We start from the raw sequence: 22,940 nt of genomic DNA, 5'->3' as shown, positions 1-22,940 counted from the left end.
ACCTCAAGTTTCTGTGAAAAAAGTTACTTGTTGTGAAGTTTGCTAGGTGACAATATCCCCCATAGACCAGACCATCTAATTTTGGTCCGGCCTTCGCAGTCTACAACAGCTACTAAGGGCCACACCATCGTAGATCGCATCCTCTGAAGGATGTGGCCCCTGACTTGGAACACAGCTTAGGTGTAAGATTAAACATCAAAGGCATCAGGACCTTTAGATACTGATGATATCAAAGTCACAATGTACTTCCTCTGATGATGTCATCGACTCTCCCATGTGAATTGTGATCAGTGATGTCACAACCTTGTCGGACAGAGTTTGTAAATAGGACCCATAACATCAAAAGGGGATTGTTTTTTGACAATGCCACGCAGACGCAGACAGGCCTCTCGCCCCATTCGCAGACGCAGGAGACCTCGCAGGTCCCCAGCTCGCAGACGCAGGAGGGTGGTCCGACGCAGACGCTAAGCAAGCTCAATAAACATGTTGTAGCATCGAAATGACAGCTTATGTCATGAATACATCCTCTCGACAACCCATTAACTCCTCTCTAACTCCTCTCCAACTCTTCTCCTCTCTGACTTCTCTCTCCTGATAGAAACCAGTGCAGTGGAAACACCCCAAAGCTTCAATAGAAACTAGTTTGACTATAGTACAGATGTGTATAAGAGACAGTCTGTTGTTTGATTATAGATCAGGTCTAGGTTCTATATTAATACTGTGAAAGTATCAAAGCCTCAGTCCACAGAGAAATGCATACAGCCTGTATTCAGAAACTGAGCCTTGAAACCAGCCGTCAGGACTTCTGGAACTTTGTGATGTCACAACAAAGCAGTCATTGCTCTCAGCCACACCCCAAGTCCCGCCCACCTCGACCCACCATCCAACCTTGCAGGATTTACTTTCAGCCAGACAGAGGAGAAGTTCTGAACCTCTCTTCTGATTGGCTCACCGACCTGTTGTTACTAGAACTACAGAGAGAAGCCTGAGAGTGGAGATGTAAAAGTACATTGAGATGGTTTTTGGTTCTTAAAACAACAAATATATTGTCTTATGGCTCAACACTTCAAATAAAACACAGGAGAAGAGGAAAATATTGAGCTTTAATATAAGACTCTCCACCTGAGCAGTAGGCTAATCTGTAGTCTGTCGGTTCAGGCCTACAGCAGGCTGATATTGTGTAGTCTGATCTCGGCATTAGTTCGGGATGATTCTGATTAAAGCGACATCACCTTCACCTCTGTATTTCACATACTGATCAGTTTTGAAACAATGATGTTAGCGCTACAGGAAAAAGATAAATGGAAACGTTGTTTTTCCTCACAATTCCCCCAACAGTCCTCTGTGGCCAGAACACTCCCATCTCCTCCACATGTCCTCTGTAACCTCTTCTTCTCTTCTGTCGACCGGACTTTTCATCAATCAGTGATCAGTGGCGTCTGAGGAGTTTGGTGAAGAATCCAGTTGGGCTGACTTGTCGCTCTTGGCCTGTTCCTCCTCTTTGGTCTGGACCTTTTCCTCTCCCAGCCCCAGCTCCCCTTCCAGTTGCTCCAGCTCCGACTGGTCCAGCAGCTCAAAGTCCTCAACCTCGCTGTCCGACTCCTCGGCCAGCTCCAGCAGCCTGGTGGAATCCCGGAGTCTTGACCGCTCCGGGTCGTTTCTCGGCACCGTGAATCCCACCGCTGCTTCTATTCTTTCCTGGATGGCAGCTGTGACCGCGGCGGTGATGAAGTCTCCTGCCATCTGGTTCACCAATTCAAGTGCTCTGTCGGTGGTTTGGTCTTCGTGAGGAGGAGGTGCATGCTTGGATTTCATTGACTGCTGGGGCTGAGTTGGAGGCAGTGGAAGGCCGAGGCTGAGGTCGTCGTCGTCGTCCCCATTGGTCGTCCCACCGTTGTCAAGTGAAGGGAATTCTGGGAGGCCACCAGTGAATACTTCTTCTCTGTCGAGGTCTGTGAGGTTGAGGTAAAAAAGAGTAGCCAAGACATTAACAGGAAGCAAGCACAAAATGTTCACAGTGTGCAAGAAGATTTCTCTAAAGCCCTGCTCCTGGATTCCTCACATGATGAACCCTATCACTTTGGTGATCCTCTGACATTTTTGTGAAATACCTCAACATTTACTCAATGACCTGGCACACAATTTGGTGCAAGTATTCATGGTAACAGGAGGATGAATCCCAATGACTTTGGTGATTCTCTGACTTTTCATGTAGCACCATCATTGGAGCAAACTTTCTATTCATCCAGTACTTTTGTTTTTGACAAAATCGCTGCAAAGCTAATGACTTCACCATCAGCCTTAGCTGTACTTTGTGTTTTGTGCCATTTAGCAAGGATTAGCATGCTAACATGCTAAACTAAGATGGTGAACATGCTGAACAACATACATGCAACACATAGGGATCACATTGTCACTGTGAGCGTGTTAGCACTCTGACATCAGCCTTTATCTCAAGTCACCACTGCAAAGCCTGCAGCTAGCATGTCTGCAGACTGTGAGTCATGTTAATACATCAAACAAATACCAAAACTGCCTTTTTAAATGCATCAAATTAAGTAACATGTTCAAATCTGAGTAAAGTAAAACACAAGAAAATGCAACAATAACAATAAATAAGATTCATTTCTTTAAAGGTCCCACATAGTCTAAAGGTAGATGTCCACATGTTGTTTGATTATAAAGCAGGTCTAGGTTCTATATTAATACTGTGAAAGTATCAAAGCCTCAGTCCACAGAGAAATGCACACAGCCTGTATTCAGAGTATGAGCCTTAAGACCAGCCGTCAGGACTTCTGTAACTTTGTGATGTCACAACAAAGCAGTCCCCCTCAGCCATACCCCAAGCCCCGCCCAGCATCCAACCTTGCAGGATTTGGTTTCTCTTTGCGTGTTTATCTGAAATCTGCTATATTTTCATTGGATCACTCAGAAAACAGTCAGCTAATCAAAAGAAAAAAATTATAAATGTATGGTAGATTCTCTTTGTATTCTTTACCAAAGAAACTACAGACTGTACATGTGTGACTAAAGAAGTAGCAACACACATTAAACTACAAAACCCCTCACAGCTGTTCAATCAGATGTCCCTATTGATTTGATAACCGTGTGTCCACCTGTGGGACCCTGCAGAGCAGAGAAACGTACCCTCTGAGTTCTCAGTCTGAGGTGTGTGTCCCTCTGACAGGTTGAAAGTACCGTTGTCCGTCCACGTCACATCAGACACCTCTGTGTCCGATACAGACATTTCCTTACACACTGTGGAGTCCAGCTGTGGGCGGGAAACACACAGAGATGTCAGATTTCTAACCTAGGGCAGGCAAAAAGGTTCTACAGTATCTTCTTGTGTGCAAGTTAGTGAACTGGCAAAGCTGAACAATGTAAGAAATAAAAAATAGCAATAAAAGTGCACGCCAGATCCTTTTTCCAGACTGTGTTAATATGCCCATAAAAATGACCAAACACGAAGAGAAAGGGGTTTAAATTATTAAATTTATCAATTAATACATCAATTAACAGGAATTCTCACTCTCTATTAATATTTTTCCATCTCATCTTACATTAATGTTTTTCATTTAACATGTTTTTATGTTGATTTTATGTCTTTTCATGTGAAGCACTTGGTGCATGTAATTTCTTTGTTGTAAAGCACTTGGTGCTACATTTCTTGTATGAAAGGTGCTATACAAATTTTACAAAGTTTATTATTATTATCATTATTATCACTATATAGAACTACACAATATTTGAATAATTACTTTTCTTTTCTAGGTGTGTGGCGTTGCAGCGTCTGCCTGTCGCTGGTCTGGTTTATTTTTTTTAGTGTTCCAGGATTTTCCCGGGTTAATACAAAGAGCTTTTGGAAACAGCAGGTTGACAAATAAATGTTTAGCACACGGTCCACACCTACTGATGAAGGCTGCGAGATGTGGCTAAAAACTCAACAGATTCCCATTAAGTGGACCTTTGCTTTCTCGTCTCAAGCTGTCTAATCCAAATCAAGTCTTTATTTTTGAGACTTAAATCTGTCTCTGGTCTTAATCTACCTCCCTGCTAATATGATGACTCACCTCTCTGCATTTCATACACGTTAATTAAATGATTAAATAAAGGATCCAATCTTGAGACTTTTGAGGGAAGCACAAATGTAATGTGTAACCAGGTGTTTGGCATTCAGTTTGGCTCAGGTCTTGATGCCGTTGTGGATCATGTGAAGTGAATTTCAATTAGCTTTAGCTGGAGCCAGTCACTCAACAGAGACATAATTAGATTGAGAGGAGATTATCAGCCAACCTTGGGAAACATTGAGGAGAGGTCCGACTCGATGCCCTCCTTCTCGGTCTGAGCCTGCATGATTCTCTTCTCTGAGAATGAGGAAAACATGGACGAGACTGAGTTAGTTTTGGAGTCCAATAGTGATACACAAAGTAAAGGAGAAGCTCTAGGTGAATTAAAAAGAAGTAAAAAAGTAAAAATGTAGGCGTGTGCACACTGTATATACATCTATATTCAGTGCACATTCCTACATCTGATATTTCAAAATAATGAATAATTCAACGCTGCTCTAAACACTCTTTCGCACTTCTTTCTTGCAAGTTTCTCATTTGGAGTAAACTGAGGACAAACTGGGTCGTTAGCGTGAGCGTGAGCCACTAAAAGTGGTCATCAATAGTCAAGAGCGCCACCTGGGGAACACTCAACGTCATCAACAGAAAAAAAACCCCCACAGTTTCAACCACACTGACTGACAGTTCTTTATCAAGTTCATAACAGAAACAATGAGACCCTTTGCACTAACAATGCAAAAGAAGTAAAAACATGTTGATTAATGTTTAATATATGTCGTATGTAACATTTACCATGGTTCTCTTTGATTTTCCGAAGAAGCTCCCCGATGCCAAAGTCCAGCTTCTGCAGAACTGGCTCCAGCCACAGACCAACCTCATGGGATGAAATCAGAGGCCACAGGAAGACGCCCAGCACTGCAGAGAGACGCCAAGGGAGAAAATGAATTATTTGTTTACAGAAACATAATTAAGCTACCATCCATAAAAACACATAACAAGGCCATTTTAACTTCATTTGCAGAAACGAGTTGGCTAACCATGTCGGGACACAGTGTGAGATAATAATCATCATATACACTTTTTAAATCTGTCTTCAAAATCCTCATTAGTTAAGATTATTAGATTAGATAGTCTTTATTGTCCCCAAGGGGCAATTTGGTTTGCAAGAGAGTTCAACAAAACCAATACGCATCAAAAAATTTAATAATACAATAAATTAGCACATTAATCCATTTAACATACAGCATAATAAGTTACAGTAAGATGTGAAGCACTAAGAGTCCAGCAGCTTATTGCTTTGATGTATCTCTTCTCAGCTGATGACATCACAACGGTGAAGCTAGACACAATTAACATGAGTATAAGGTTCTTCAGGTAATCAAGGTGACTCACCTAGAATATACGAGATAACAATCCCTGGAATGTAGCGTCCTAAGACAGCAAAGAAGGTGCACAAGCTGCAAACCAGCAGGCAAAACTAGAAGAGAAAGAAACCAAGAACAAGGAGAATGACAGTAAAGATTTATACTGATGTAGTCATTTTCTACTCTCAGTTACAGTATACAGGGAGTGTGAGGAAAGGTTCAACATTTTGGAAAATAAACTTTGTCGTTTTCACTAAAACCACGAATTCTGACTTCAGCATTTCTTTCTTTGTCTAAAGGTTTGCTATTTCCTGCTGCTTCTACTTTATATGCTAAGCTAAGCTAATCACCTCCTGGCTTCAGTTCCATAAATAACACACAGACATGAGAGTTGTATTGATCTTATTAAGTCACACAAGCATTTTCCTGTAATAGAGAACTATTCCTTTAAGATCACATATCCCCCTGGTAATGGCAAATGTCATCATGCAGAACGACCAGTTACTTCATTGTCTGATAAGCTGATGCAGATGAGAAAATAGTATAAAACTTTATTTTAAGATTTTCAGAATTGAGAAAAAAATTATGTCACTTTACAGAAATTAACATCAGATAGTTTTCAAAAATGTCAACCTGTAGCGTTGCATCATTTGACTTTTTTCAATCTCTAATAATAAAGTGAATTTAGAGACTCACCAGCTGTCTCCACGGTTTTCATATAAACTATGAAACTGAAACAAAATTCACCTGCTGCATGGATTAAATGATTTCCACTTTCAGAAACAGCCGTTTAGACTACTCCAGCTTCATAATTTCCTGAACCTGCTTCACCATTTAAACCCCCAGAGAGTGATAAAACCAGTTTGTATCTGAGTGGGCAAAATACCTCTAGAAATCCTGACAACCACATGCTCGTCCACTGTAACTCAGTGAACCATTGAGGTTAGTCTGGGGTCGTCGGCCGTCTCTGCCTCACCTTGCCTGGGTTCTGCTGTTTGAAAGCCGATGTCTCCTGGAGGAAAAGTCTGAGGGAGTCGCTGAGCTGGGGTCCAGTCCCAGACCGGCTTTCCTGGCCCGAGTCAATGATCTCCCAGCTACAGGGAAATTAAGAAAGAAGCCATGTTAGTCATCTTTAAGATAAGTCGCCTTGACAGTGTATAATGACACTGAAAGTCTCTAAAATGATGGAGGACAGGTGGATGGTTGGCCATACAAAGTGTCTGACACAACACACATTGGTTTTGTTTATTGATGAAGCTGTCATTTAGATCTGCATTAACTGAGTTTTTTTGGCCACTTTGAGGCAGCAGGAACAAGCTGTAAAGGCAACACTGGAACACTGACGTATTATCACCTTGTAAGTTGATGATCAATCTCCAAAAGAATTCATTCACACTTCGCTTTCTCTTTGTAGTCTCCTCCTGGACTCTGACATCATCTGACCTACAGCTGTTGGCACTTCCTGTGGCAACAGTGACTTGACTGACACAATATGCAGTGACTCTGCATTAAAAATAATATCATGAGTTGACTTGACCGATAAAGGGATTGCAGGGGTTTATTTGGAGGATTAGAATTCTACTTGGTTGAAGGTCATTGATAAAATTTAGTCCAAGAAAAAAAGGCCAGTTCAGTGCAAATGTCATCGTCTAAATTAAGAAGCCCACAATAAAACTTGAAAGATGACTTAACAGACAGGTGGCAGATGGGATGTGAAAGTGCTTTCCATGCTGTGGTACTGCGGGGAATTCTGGGCCACCTGGTGATGTATGACACTCTCACCCTTCCTTAAAATCATCTCCCGTTTAAGCTCTACTATCAGCCCTCGTGCTCACTTCACATAAAACAGCTATTAAAAGGCACACACATGGCTCATGTGTAGGTAATGTGCGATAAATAGATGAGGGTGCGAGGCAGTCAAAGTCCCACTTCCTCTCTTAGCCACTCTCCACTACCTTAACTAGCTGGATCCCAGTGGGTTTCGTCAAAGCTGAAATGTCGTAAGCGATAAATGAGTAGCTACTGCTCTACTGGACCGTCACAAAGATTCAAGAACATTCAATCCCAAAGTGTTTTTGAAGCATACTGATGGCAGACTAAGCCAAGTGTCCACTGCTGTTCACACAGAACCAATCAAACCATCAGAGTAAGAGAGTGTTCTAGGTAAATGCCTCAACAGGCTTCATCAGATTAAATGACAATGTACTAAATATAAGCATCAACAGAGGATGGAAACTACATGTCCTATGAACGCAGCTGTCCTGGAAACAGCTTGTGTGAAATCACCATGGAGATCTCGTTACTACAACAGCCAGGCAGGTTCTCGCCAGTGAACACAGCAGTGAGGCTCCCCTGCTAATTGGAAACCATATGATTGTGATCTTTAAGGGAGTGTTAGCATATTGAAGATGCACAAGTGATGTGATTGTTAAGCACCATCTTAACAAAATATATACTGTATAACGATATAAATGTGTAGCCTGTCAAACATTTTGCCATACTGTTTATACCCTGGTAGCTACTATTTCAGTATCTCTGCATTTGGAGGTTTTGGCATCCATGTGTAAAAGTACCTTGAATTGAGAAGTGATCATGGAACAGCTGATTTAATGTGGTGTTACTGACATATTCCACATGTATCCCTCTTGCAGACAGCACTCAAGGAAATGTTTGGGCATTTGAAGTTGTGAAAATTAGCGTTTGTTGGCAGCTGCTAACAATGGAAATCCTGTTTTCTCTTGGTCAGTTTTCCTCCCAATGTGCACAGCTGTCGGGCTGAAAGTGTGGAGTTTGATGTCTTGCTGCTGCTGCCCGAGTGTAACATAGTGATCCAAGTGTTTCCTAAAGGAGATGAACTAAACCACCAAAGGCCACTGTCCCTGATAAGCTTTCATCCTTCCATTTTTCCTTCTGAACCCTGTTCCCCTTGAAACCCCATCCAAACCCCCTTCCCCCTCATCATGTATCTAAACATGAGAGGCTACCAGAAGCTACAGTATCTCATATACACCCACTACCCCTCCCACCCGGCCCAAACGCCCAGCCTTGTCTCACATAACCCTTATGACGAAAGGTCAACCCACTGCTCCCCTCTCGACTTCCAGGCACATGCCCCCGTAGGAGGCTGGTTTCCAGGGAAACATGATGGGGCGGACATGTGACAGTGATACTGTGAAGCAATAATAGCAGTAAGGGATAGACAGGATAAGCATGTCCATTCCACGAAAGACATACGTGTCCCTGGAAAGAGGTGCAAATCTCCTTGGATAAAGTGTCATAAAACTTCACTACATCACAGATCATCTGGAGTGTGGTAGACTAGTTTATTAGAGTTTGTTACTAGGTCATTTTTTCCCCCCAATGTGAAGACAAACTCTTTACTTGGAGGACCTCTATTGGTTTGGTGTCATGTTCAGAAATGAGAAAACCCAATTTAGATTTACCTCCACCTTTGCAGTCATAAGTCATGTCAACTTTTAAGCTAATTTATATTTACATTTTTAATGAAAGACATATCCAGAAATGTCCATTTAGCCTCAAGTCCTCCAGAAGTCGGGCAACCATTATGCAGGCTTGTATAATGGTGTGTTCCATTTGGACTCGGAAGTCTGAATTTCCAAGTTCCCTATCGGAAATTTCAACTGAAACGCTTCATGAAGTCGAGTTTCCAAGGCAGAGAGGCGGAAGAACCTCACCAATCCCAACCTTAAAATCCAAGATGGCTGTTCCGCACATCAACAGAAGTGAAAGCTGTAGTAATACACTGCTTAATAGCTCTTCTGTCTTATTTGTGTCTTATTAAATCAGTTGTACTTCTATCTGTGGACATGTTGCCGCTGCGTTTCTATGCAAAAAAAAAATAATCGCATCATGTGTTGTTAGTAACTCATATTGCTAACACTAACAACAACAAGCAAAACAACAACAATAACAAGCTTCCTACTTGTTGTACCGGAGTCCAACTTTTCAGCTCTGACATCCAAGGAAAATAGAACGCAGCGTAAGTAACAATGTAAACAAAGTTGTCCTGGTAAAGTCAGCTTGCAAGCCAAGTTTTCTGGCAGAATATTGCTACACTTAAATGAAGTCAAAAATCATGACAGTTTCTGGAAAGTTCTACAGAGCTTGTGTTGAGTGGATCTGCATGACAGTTTCACCTACAGTTCAGTTTTGGAGTGGATCAGCTGGAACCCATCAAATTCCATCAAATCCATGACCCACAATATCCACAACCAACAGCAGCAACTGCCCGACCTACAAGATGACCCAAAATGTCATCCAATGTGTCAGTTTGCTTGTCGTCAATTTATCCCAAGGTTAGTTTGAACTGGTGCACTGATTCAAAATAGTGATTAAACTGAACCAGGACTTTGGCACAGTTTTAATGAACACCAGCCAGGTAATCAGAAACAAATATTTACCTGGGACCATGGTATGAGATAACGCATCAGACATTCAGAGAAAGAGGCACCCTATCCCAAACAAGGCTAATGATGCTACTTTTCATTAAATCATGACAGTCGGATATTTTTTAATAGTATATTTACATTAAACAACATTAATATTTCTCCAAATTCAGACTGTGTAGAGTGGATTTGTATTCCCATCTGTCTCAGCCAGTTGAGATTTTTTAACTGTACCTCACTAGTGTTTAGTTCCAAGTTTTATCCAGAAGTATTTGCACAACTTCAGAAGAATAACTGTTATCCTAACACACTTGGGTTGCAAATTCCAACATTTCTTTGTCACATGCTGCATGAGCTCCACAAACAGGTTGGGTACTGAAAAGCAAATATATCATATTTCATTACTCCAGATCATTACAGACCACCACCGTCCACTGGTGTGTCAATCAATCGGTGGAGCCTTTTCACCATGGTATGAAGACCAGTCATCACTCAGACAGAAAAATATCCAACTTTCAACAGGGAACTTGACAACAGCGACGTCAGAGGACTGCAGGCTGGGAAAGAGGGCGTCAGCACCACATGAACAGCTGTTGGGCAGATATCACTTTTTACCCCATCAGTAATCTCTGAAACAACAATGGGAGCGGCATATGTCTGAGCCTCTAACAAGCCTGGTGACAGCACTTTAAAAATAGAGTGAGACGAACAATGCGAGGAATGGCGGCAAAACCTCCCAGCTCTTCACTTGTGACTCACGGGGAGAGTGTAAATATGTTTATCCACCTGCCTTTGTGGGTATATACCACAGGAAGCCTGACTTTGATGCAACTAATACCTGTTTATTTCTGTGTACAGCCACACATACAGTAGGCTGATGTTAAAGTGTGCGAGTGAGACAGCAGAGTCCCGGCTGATCGAGTTTACAGTTAATGCAAAAGGCCAGTCCGCATGTGAACCGATGCCAAAAGCTACAAGTAATATAAGACAGAGGGGGAGCAACGACGCAATGATGTATACTGTTTTCCGAGTAGATCTGTGCCGTGACGTTCATGTTGTTGATCTATTTAAACTAAAATTGTTATCATCTGAGGTTATAAAGTATGTACGTTAAAACAAGGCCAAACACTGATTACACAAAACAAACAAAAACAAGAACAAGACGGCGGCCCACCCATATGTCAGCTTCATAAGCAGTGAAGCAACTGTCATAAACCTTAAAGGCTCAATTCGCCGAAAAACCCCACAAAAAAAACATGTTTCTCTCTTACCACTACTCTTCTCAAAGCTATTACTTTGGTTCAAACTTGGGATGCTGTTTCTGGAAAGACACGTTGCTGCCGACAGCTTCAAAACTATTCTTTAAGCACAACAAATGAATTTCCATTCACCTCCACTGTTTTCAGGTCGAAGAAATATCTCAAAACCTGGACAAATAAAACCAAAACTGACCACAAGTTTAAATACCACCTGCCATAAAGGGAGAAAATATGTTTTAAGTGTTTTGGGTGAGCTGACCCTTTGAAAAAAACAAAAGGGAACAAGCTATTTTCTCTAAGTCTTGTCAAGTTTCTTGTCCAGAACACACACAACTCCAGTCGTACCTCAGTCCTGCCCCACGATCTTCAGGAGACATCTCAAGAGCTTCAGGTACCTTCAGAAGATTTGGCGACACAGTTGAAGGCAGCCAAACACAGGATAATCAAGATGGTACTTTTGCGAGGTAGAAGGCAAGAGACGACTACAACTTGTCTTTCCCAACAGTAAAAAACGCAGGCGGAAACTCGGGGTCGAGCCAAACTCAATGTTTTACGTGCCACACGGCGCGAAAGCAGCTTGTGTTTATCCTCATTGAAGCCCCGGTTGGAGTATTTCAAGCAGCCCCATCTAAAAATAACCTGGTCACACTACATTCCAACCAACAGCCATCAGGAGGACAGAGGGATGGGGTTAAGGGGGGTAGAAACAGCAACACACTCCACCGCCGCCGCCGCCCCAAACACCACCGCCAACCCAACAACCTCCCAAATACGCCTCCTCTTGTGTCAGTGACATGGCATGGATCAACAGATGAGAGGGGACATGTGTGTTTCACATTCTGACGCAGTGTTGTTTCTATATTGATGACGGTATTTTCTAAAAAAAAAAAACGGTCATTTACTCAAAGGAAATTTTTGACATTTTGCAAAATGGAATGTGAAGATCAATACCACTTTGATATCAGTATGCTAAATATGAAGGTACTGCCAGCAACTGTGAAACATAGCTTAGCATAAAGACAGCTAGCCTGGCTCTCTTCAAATGAAACAGAATCTACAAACCAGCACCTCTAAAGCTTACATCATATCTCATTCCTTTAAGGAGCTACTTGTACAATTTGCTATTGCTACATAGTCAACGTTAGCATTAGTAGCTGTTTACTTACCAGTTTTGGCAAAAGGTTCAGCCATTGTTGCGTTTACAGGACAACAGTTTATAATACGCCCTCTGAGCAGGGCTATTTCTTTCGGGCAGACTGGATGCTACAGTGCCTCGGTATCGGAAATTGACAAGACAGTTCAACCAGACTGGGGCTAGATGGTTAGCATGCTAACCTCAGTAGAAGAAAAGAGGTGGTAGAATTAGAAGCAAAACAAGAGGGTTGCTTTCCATCAGTGAGTAAAAGATTCAAGTTTGATGTTGGATTCACAACGTTTATTCTAGACTTAAAAGTAAACAGCTGTTAATGCTCACTGTGCTAGAATCAAGAAAAATAAAACTTGATTTTATAAAATACTTGAAACATTTTGATTCATTCTGGAAAAAAAAATGTGACGAAGTGGATTTTTACGGTTTTCACATGATTACGTCATGGTGATTGTATATTAGGAGGATGTTACTACACACTTGGAAGTTGCACAAGTTGTATCTCTTAGGTGTTGCACAGATGGCTCATAGTTAGTTTCCCGGTAAATAATGTTCAGTAAACAGTACAGATGTTGTGGTAAGAAAAAAGCTGGGTAACTGATCTAGAATTGGGGATTCTCATAAAACAACAAGCCAATGAGCTGCTGTCACCACTTCAATCAGCAGTTGCCAGTGCACAGTATATGATAGGGTCAATATCACTGCCAATGCACAGAATGAGTTACGGTCATTTTAAGTACTGAGGGTGATACAGTCATTAGCTACTCATTAGCACTGTTCTACACATACATTTTAAAGCTGCTAAAAAAGATAAAATAAAATAAAAATGTTGTTTATTCATGGATTACAAAGCCTCTAAACAGAATATAAATATTAGCGTGGGAACAGGGGTGCTGTGCCGGATGCAGCGCCCCCCTAAAAGACATATTGCCTAAAAGTCGCTTAAAGTTTACTTTAACTGTCCATTGTTTTACACTTCCTGGAAGCTTTAGTCCTGTAAATCAAGTGTTTTTTTATTTAATCTTATTAGAACTAAATCGCATTTCATTTTACAACCACACAAAATGTGTGACTTTATGATGAAGAATCACAAATACACAGTGACTTGTTTATATGGTATATGACTTCACATCATTTGACTGTGATGAAACACTCGTGGCTGGTTTGCTGTGTTGTTTTCAACCAGTTGACCTCAAGTCCAATCAGAGGGCTCCCTGTGAAACACACACACTCTGTGTCAAGTGATCTGATTGGCTTGACTGCTTCGTGTCACACCTCTGAATCAGTTCCGGCTGTGGAGAAACAGCTGAGTCACACACACACACACACACACACACACACACACACACACACACACACACACACACACACACACACAGTGCTCAGGTTTCACAACTCTTGAGACACTTTGTGTTTGTTGTGGGAACAAATAGCAGCACTGAGTCTTTCCTCGAATCCAGTGTCACAAAAATGCAAAACACACACAGTCACATGACGTCTATAAACATTTACTAGCATACTAGCAGCATTTCAAATATCCACCATTAAAGATGATGATCATGCTCTATATGTGTGTTTTCAATGATGCACTTGATAGTAACTTTATTTATTTGAGGGGATTTATTTATGTCAAGATCTAATTTTCCTGCAACCTACACTGTAAAACACCAAACAGGAATTTAGTGGAATCAACCATTTTTTTTTCTCATTATCTTGATTAAAAATAAAATGTTGTTATTTTTAAGTTAATTCAAATTAAAATTTCATAAGTCACACACTGTGCGTTTAAATCAATTTTTTAAAGAAACGGCAGTGTAAGAAAAACCGAAAAACACCCCAAATCCAGCAGGATTCTCCAAACAGAATTCAATACTTCAATGCTATGTCGTAGACTTTCACCACATACAAACAGTGACAACAGGGAGAGACACTGTGGTGCAAACAGCTGTCAGCTCGCATTTTGGGTCAGCAGCTAATCTCCCACAAGCCTTTGCCTGAGACTCGCTCTGAGCCTGATGTACAATTACCCACAAGACACCTCTGACAGACAACAGCAGGTGATGACAACACAGTCCCACCCTGCTGGCCAAATGTCACAGAGAGAGAGAGAGTAAGAGAGTATGACTGATATTTACAAGAAAAGGACAAGATAAACAAAAGATTTTGAAGAATTTAGGAGATACAGGGCGTTACATTGGCCGAGGGGATAAACCACTTAAACCACAACAGCCGCAGTGTGAATCTGACCAGGGTGCTGTGGTGCCAGCGGCGATCCTAGACTCTGGGGTGGAGCCCATGTTCCCTAAACACCTCACATGCAGACTATGTTAGATAATACAATTTACCGATGTCCCCTAAACACCTCACATGCAGACTTTCTGCATAATCTGCGTGATCTAAATTTAATCTACGACCTCAGCTGATATATAAATTATTCCTCAAAATTAAATCAGAAAAAAGCTAAAACCTGCAACAATCTGACTGAAAACAACTGTCTTTTTTCAAGCAGCTGCAGCGTGCGTGCCTGACATTAAATCAGAGTTAATTAAATCATTAATTTAACCTATTTATACCAAGCATCTTTATGTTGAAAAAGCCCTGATACACACTGCCATCAATATGTCTATCCACCTGTTTACCATGCTCTGGACACAGTTTCAGTTCTTCATAAAAAGTCACAAGCTTGTAGTTAGAGGAGGGTTAACTCAGGGTGGCTCATGCACAGATGCATAAACTAGGGCAGCAGCTAATGATCACTTTAATTACTGTTGAGTCTAATAATTATTTTCCACGTACAGCTCAACGTGACATATTTATTTTCTATCAATCCGCTAATCATTTCAAAACTAATGTAAACACTTGTGTATCACATTGCGAGCATCTGATTTGTCTTGAAACTGAGAGGTGACGTGGTTCAGTCTCAGAGAGTTATTAGCAGTGGGATTAGATTAGACGGTCATGTGTGACCGATCAGCTGTGCAGGGCTGCAGTCCAGACTCAGGAGGAGACCCTGCACTCTCAGACAGGATGTTGTCCTGTATGTTCAACACAAAAACTTCATGGTATATCAGACAGGCATGATTCAAATTGAAGAGAAAGAGTTTTAGAAATATTTCTCAGAGCTGGAGTCGATCTGAAGGCAAAATAATCTCACTGTTTTTATTAACCATGAGTGGGCAGGGTCACAGAGAAACAGTCTCACTCACTTTTAGAGTAACGAAGCAGAACAGAGAGTTTATTTTTCATTTGCATCTGCTTTGCTTCTGAAAATCTGTTTTTTTTTTCCAGTTTTTTAGAGGAAAATGGCTCTAAAATTCGACCTCAGCAGGTGTTGCAACATGCAGAAAGGTTTATTATTAAAATGATGTAAACACTGTATCCCAGGTTGACCCAGAATCTGAAGATGAAGTGATTTAAACCAAGTGATCGGCACCTTGGAAGTTGTATATCATGTACATTTCAGTTTTCAGTAACAATCCAGATATTTTTTCAACATCTCGACCGAGAGAGTTTCATTTCTGTCCAGGTCTTGAAAGCTCCAGCTGTCAGTCGTATAACAGTGTCAGTGAGTGTGTTTACATGGACATGAGTGTCCTGGTTATGATTGGGTTTTTTTATTCCTCAACGCCAGCGACAGTCAGAGTCGGAGCCATGTTGTTTTCAGGTTGTCCGTGCGTCCGTCACATTGTCGTGGACACGATATCTCTGTAACGCCTTGACAGAACTTCTTCAAATATGGCACAAACGTTCACTTGGACTCAAGAATGAACCGATAAGATTTTGGTGTTCAACGGTCAAAGGCTTAGGTCAGTGTGACTACACAAAACACTTTGTAGCCATTACTCAAGACTTCACACAGCAATTATGACAAAAGTTCACACGGATGGTTCATATTTTCTCTGACTCTGGAAAAACAGAGATGTAACCTGAAAGTAGTTTGAGTGACGGAGGCAGACAACCACCAGGACCTGGATTAGCCCTTATCCTGGTTTACACTCTGATTACACATTGTATAGATCTTATCCAGGTTTCTGAACGCCGCTGACTGTCTGTGCAGCTTCAGCTTCAGACAAGTGATGTAACAGAAAGCATCTCACTTATGGAGCAATGAGCAGGATCTTGTCTGTCATTAATCAAACTATATATCTGGTCATTTATTTACAATGGCAGAAAGCATCCAAATGCTGACCCATTCACATGTAGACAGATACAGGGCCACACTTTAACAACACGCTCATGGTGGCAAATACTAAAGAAACATTACTACATGTGTAATAATAAACGCGATATTATAAACTGCTATACGGCAAAGTGGTTTAACGGTTACAGCACTGTCAGATTAACCACTCAAAACAGCTGATTTGTGTTTGTAAACAGCACAGGCGGCTGCAGTAATCAGCGACCAGGATACTGGTGTTTGTCATGTACACAGGGATAAGCCTCAAAGCCTCGTCCGTGAAAACACACACTGGCAGAAAGTGAATACGATTTTTTACTTTTTCATATATATTTCCTTCCTCTTGACTTCTCCACTAATGTCAGCTATATGAAAAACTAATATTTTGAAGCCTTGTTCTCTGCAAAGACTCATTACACCGAGTTAGCTGGTAAATCAACCTGAGCACTGAAAAACAGCAGAGTTCTGACTCAGCTAACGAGAAGATCCCTGCGTTCGGAGCAGCTCAGACATGGTTTCTGAGCTACGATTCTAATCTGCAGTCGCTGCCCAACACCAAACACACCCATCAACACACATTCAGGGTCCTACCTTGCTGTCATGCTGCGCCACAAGTGAGCTCCTGTGGAAAAGAAGAAATCTATTATTCATCATCACTGAGTAGGTGTCATCATAATAAGACTTTTTTCGGGTCACATTTCTGTCTATTTCCCTAAATTGTAATAGCTTTCTTATACTTTTCATTCTAACAGTGTGCTTCAGTTTCACTGGCTCAAACACCCTCTTACTTTAACCCTTCATATTTAGCATTTATAAGCAATATACAAACATTTGAAAAGGTGGTCAACCATAAGTGGAGGCTGCTGTATAAACATATAATGAATGACAAGATATTAAAGCTCCATATTTTCCTCTTCTCCTGTGTTTTACTTGAAGAGTTGATCCATAAGAAGATATATTTGTGGTTTTAAGAACCAAAAACCATCTCAGTGTAGTTTTACTCTCTAATCTCTAATCTCTCTCAGGCTTCTCTCTGGAGCTCTAGTAACAACAGGTCACTGTTTTCAGAGTGATCTAATTAAGATATAGCAGATTTCAGGTAAACACTCAGAGAAACAAAAATCCTGCAAGGTCGGATGGCAGGTCCAGGTGGGGTATGGCTGAGTGTGGTGACATCACAAAGTTACAGGAAGTCCTGACGGCTGGTTTTAAGGCTCAGTGTCTGAATACAGGCTGTGTGCATTTCTCTGTGGACTGATGCTTTGATACTTTCACAGTATTAATATAGAACCTAGGCTTGTTTTATAATCAAACACATGGACATCCACCTTTATACTATATGGGACCTTTAAATATTCATATAACGCTTATAAACAGGATGGTTACAATTTTGTGTATGAGGGTATCGTCATGCTGAAACAGGACAGGGACAAACACAAAGTCTAGACACAAAGTTAGAAGCACACTGTTATCATTTTGTACTTCATGGTACAGTGGTTGAGATTGTTGACCAGAGATATCAGGCTTAAAGGACAAAATGGGGGATGCAGCAGAGTAAAGCGCCTCATTCTGAGATGCTGTAGATTACAGCTGGATGCAAACCGAGCCTGCGAAGCTACTGTATCTGATCTGCTCATCTCTGAGAGCCCTGAAGTTTCCCTCTGCGCCACCTTCCTCTGTAATTTTGAGACACTGACACAAAGATGTGACTCCTTACTGTTAATGTCTGAGGTCACTGATGCGTTTCCTGCTACTCAACTTAACTGGAACAACTGGAGACATCTGGATGTGGTATTATATACTATCAGGGCAGAGGAAAAACAAAAATATACCAAAAATGGGATTAGAAATAAAAACAATGATTTGCTTTCTTGGCAGCATTACCATCAGCCAATAATAAGAGTACAAGGGACAGAGCCACAGTGCTCCTCCTAAAGAGGTGGTGACTAAGTCAAACACTAAAATACATTTCCTGGATGACAGAAAATTAAAGTGATAAATTGCATCCATGTTTTGATTTTGCTTATTCAAAAAAAAAAAATCACTAGCATTAAGAAGACACATCTCAAGAAGCGAGCATCAGGCTGATGAGTAACCGTCTCCTGACTCATGAGGCTAACGAGTCACGAGTCATCAGGGTGAAATCATCTGGAAATCTTTAGCTGGACTCACATCCAGCAGCTCAGATAAAAGCCTCAGCTGCTGCCGACGATTAGAGATTATTTTCATAACGAATCAATATTTTCTCAATGAATCAATGGATCACATCAACGAAGACAGCATTTTGATCCTAGTCGGGTCTTCGTCAGGGCTTATAAACGGATACACACCTGTATGTTGACAGGCTCTATGATGGCAGGTCTCACAGAGCAGCAGTACAAAGGCAATGCATCCAAATACCAACAATACATCATAAAACAGAGCTGTGCTGATTCTCTTCCTGACAATCAACAAATCAATCAATCAACTAATCATTTCAGCTCTAATTCAATTCCTATAATATTTCAAATATTTGATATGATTTGACATAATTTTGATGTGATTACACTGACAGAAATAGATAATGTTGCAACAAGTGTTTTTCCGCCGCTGGAGACAGCTGCGGGCGAGTAAAGAGATGCGGTTTGATGCCGAGCTGCAACTTTTCTTTTAGACTGGTGAGTAACATCTAATGCTGGTCTGTAGTGAAAAGGATCATTAGTGAAAATGACAAACCGTACTGACAAACACTTCAAGTGGCATAAATGTATGATTGATGATGTCGACAGAAGTTTTAGTGATGTAGTAGTATTCAGTCTGTTCCTGCGGCTGTTGTCCAGCTACATGCGTCAGTTACTTTTTTTTACAAGTGAGACAAAGAGACTGTTTGATCCAGAACCAGCGGGTTCAGGATCCACTGCCTAATACTGTATTTATTTTAGCATATTCATATCTATCCTTACTATTTATTATACACACACACCAGACCTAACATGTTTGAATATAAAGAACTTGTATGATCTAAACTAAATGTCCTCTCACATGTTTGTCTGTGTCAGGATCAAAATCAGTCCAGTCCTCCCCAGTGATGGACCAGCACCTGCCTTTCCTTCTGCATCCGGCCTCATCAATCAACAACCACATCACAGTAACACCTCAGAGTATTATCCCTGCACAGAACACATATTGTCTATACTGTGATCTTCTGCACATCCTGTTCAGCAGGAGTTTTGTCAACACTTTTGTACATAGTTTTTTCCATAGTTTTATTTTTTAATCTGTATCTATGTGTATTTATCTTTTTGACTGTTGGAGTATTTTAACTTTTTATTGTTATTTCCTCTTAATATGTTTATTGGACACTGCACCAGACATCAGGCCAAATATCGTGTCAATAAACCTTATTTTCTGATTCTGCCTTTGTGATGATGTCATCATCCCTTCCTCATGCTGCTGTAGCCTGACACCATGTGTCATGCAGGATCCCCTTGCCTTCTAAATAAAAACAGACTGTTCGTATTACAAGTACTCAAAATTTGTTTCAGTGCTATCAACAATCTTAACTATCAGCAACAAATGCACACATAAATAATAAATTATAAGGAACATGGGGAAAACAACATGATTAACTGGACAGGGGTGAAGAGGTGAATTGCTGCCCCCCATGGAGGTGGATCAAGTAGCACGATCTTACACATTACACCTTTAACTGCTTAGACAGACGATCTATGGGGTCTTTTTTTTTCTAATATTGTGACACTGTGAGTGGATATAAAAGGTCTTCTTGTGTCACCTGTGTATCTGAATCGAGCAACATCTCTGACTGTCACCGTGACGACCAGCACAGCCAGTAGGATGGCCAGGAGGCTGTAGGCTCGGAAAGGGCTGAAGGCCACAAACCTAGAGAAAAACAAAACAATTACATAACATAAAAAATAAATGAAAATAAATGTAATTTGTATTTCTCCACCTGACTTATGTACTAGCATTTGAGGCGCTATATAAAACAGCTACTTGTAATAATAATAAATAATAATACATTTTATTTATAGGTGCCTTTCAAGGCGCTCAAGGACACACAGTAAAAGATAAAATGCAAGTACAAGGCATAAAATACAAAATAAATTAGAATAAATATAATATTCATTAAACTGTCAAATGAATGTGTAAAATAAAAACCAGGGGGAAAAACAAGTTTAGCAAGTACTTCCTTGCTAAGCTTGTAACAATATCAAAACATCAGTGACAAAACATTCATAACACCTAGATAATATCAGAATAACTTTATCAGCTGATTAAATAAAAATGAACAAAGAAAAGTCACATTTTACTGTTTGTGTATTTTGGGGTCTGGACTCATTAGGGAGACTTATATTAGTAGATATTAGTGTTATAGTACATAAGAAACTATAGGTTTCATTAGAAAAAAAGGAGACAAACAGGATCAGTGCAAACTGACAAAATGCCATATTTTTCAATAACAGAAATATGAAGTACAAAAGAACCAAAGACTCAGTAATAAAGATGAATAATATAAATGGTATGGCCTTAATAATCGTATGTATTATAGGATTATTAAAGGAGTAGTAAAGATTTAGAAGGGGAAATGATTATGAACTCATCTGAAGTCATAGCAATGTTAGGTTATTATGTTTGTTTGATTTTACTGAGGTTTGGGTTCAAATTAAGATCATAATCATTTTCCCTTTAATTAACAGGAGCTCCGTGTTCTCAGAATGGGTGTGTGGCTGATATCCCTGCGTCATGATGCCTACCAGAACACGGTGTTGGCTGCAGCAAACAGGGCTGAAGTCCTGCACGGTCTCTGCTTCCAGTTGACCAGGCCGGTGAGACGACACCCTGCGCGCCCGGGCAGAGGCGTCTCCTCCTCGCTCTGCGCCTGGCTCGGCGGACCCGGCGGCCCTGCAGCCGCCTCCCCGCCGCCCGCGGTTCCTACTTCCCGGCTCACCAGCATTGGAAAACGACCGGGGCCCCTCCGCTCTACCGCTCCGCTCCTCCAGCAGAGATCGGTGTCAAGTTAACCGGAGAGTTTACGATGGTATTTCCGATTTTAGGTTTTCAAAATAAAAGTCACCACGAGAACTGTGATTTATTGGGCTACTTGCTAGCTACTTGCTAAGTTAGTGGTTTAAACATAATACCTCTAACATTCAAGTAAAAGTACAAAAGTATAGCATTCGCAATATACTTTATAATTACCATATTGGATAATTTTACCTTCTTTAGGCCTTTAATGAAGCTATTCACAATATGTGGAGATTTTTTTAAAACTGGTGACAACTAACAGATATTTAACCTGTGAAAAGGGGACAAACATGACATCACTTCATTTTAAGGGAACACAAGCCACAGAGGTTGGGAACCAGTTCCCAGTAGAGATCAATAAAAGTTAAAATAAGATCATCTAAGATAAGATGTAGCTTACCTTTACTGATCCCCGTAGAGGAAATTCAAATTGACACAGCAGCACAAAAGAAAAGCAGCACAAGGGGAAAAATGGAATGAAGAAATAAAATAAGAATAGAAACAGAATCTAAAATAAATAAGATAAATTAGAAATACAAGTTCAATCTGAATAAAATCATTTGTATTACCTGAAAGAAATATATCATTGTAAAGACAGTAAACATGTGATGTGTTGTTAGTCCCAAACTATAGGCTATATATATTTTCGTAAATTAGTTGATGCAGGCCTGAGGTAAAAAAAAAAAAAAAAATCATGACTATAGTCACAGCTTTTGGTCCTTAACGTTTGGCAGTGACTAATTATGCTGGTGAGAATTTTGTTTTGTATTAAAGTTAGATTGTTTCACTGTTTCCAGTTGACGCACCTGTAAGGAAAGCCTATAACAGCAACTGCTGGAATTCCATTGAATTTCATTTTTGTATTTTATTTATTTATTTTATGCTTTTACTGTGAAAGACAAAATCGCTCCACTTCCTCTCATTTTCAGTCTACTTCTGTCTGACCTGACGCAGCTCCACACCTCAGCTGCTGCTTGTTGTGTTGTGGTTTAAATCATTGACGTCAGGTGTGTGTGTGTGTGTGTGTGTGTGTGTGTGTGTGTGTGTGTGTGTGTGTGTGTCTGTGTTGTAGAGTTAGTCTGACGTCAATTGTTTGTGTTAAACTGTTATCATGGTAAATAGACTACTATGGCTTTTCTAGTCTTACAGGCCACTCAAAGCACTTTACAGTACATGCCACATTCACCCATTCACACACATACACATATATACAACACACCCATACATCACACACACTCACACACCCATGGAACAGCCATCAAGGGTAATTTGGGGTTCAGTGTCTTGCACAAGAAAACTTGGACATGTGGACTGGAGGAGCCGAGGATCGAACCACGACATTCTCCACTGCAGCTCTGTGGAGCTTTTTCCATGAACACTGATATAACACCGACAACTTAAAAAGGTGATGTCGCTCTGGTCTTAGTGGATACTATAAACAGGCAACTGCTTAACATGTTTGCAGCAACAACTTCATGAGCACATCAGCAAATCT

At 40.7% G+C, this 22,940-nt stretch overlaps 1 protein-coding gene across 1 annotated transcript; it reads right to left on the bottom strand.

Moving 5' to 3' along the window:
* Positions 1 to 1,084: 1,084 nt before the first annotated feature.
* On the bottom strand, positions 1,085 to 21,441 carry retreg1 (reticulophagy regulator 1). Its single transcript, XM_023396687.2, is given in 10 exon segments — positions 1,085 to 1,467; positions 1,470 to 1,952; positions 3,148 to 3,271; positions 4,294 to 4,364; positions 4,860 to 4,982; positions 5,460 to 5,544; positions 6,408 to 6,525; positions 17,012 to 17,042; positions 20,193 to 20,299; positions 21,175 to 21,441. Coding segments are annotated over 10 exon segments (1,380 nt in total). The 5' UTR covers positions 21,375 to 21,441; the 3' UTR covers positions 1,085 to 1,429.
* Between the last annotated feature and the right edge of the window lie 1,499 nt (positions 21,442 to 22,940).

Source organism: Seriola lalandi, unplaced genomic scaffold (genome assembly GCF_002814215.2).
Source record: "Seriola lalandi dorsalis isolate HSWRI2012SDOR001 ecotype SW California unplaced genomic scaffold, Sedor1 jcf7180002054982, whole genome shotgun sequence".
Classification (NCBI taxonomy): Eukaryota; Metazoa; Chordata; class Actinopteri; order Carangiformes; family Carangidae; genus Seriola; species Seriola lalandi.
Note: the sequence above shows the minus strand (reverse complement) of the source record. Positions and strands in the feature narration are given on the sequence as shown.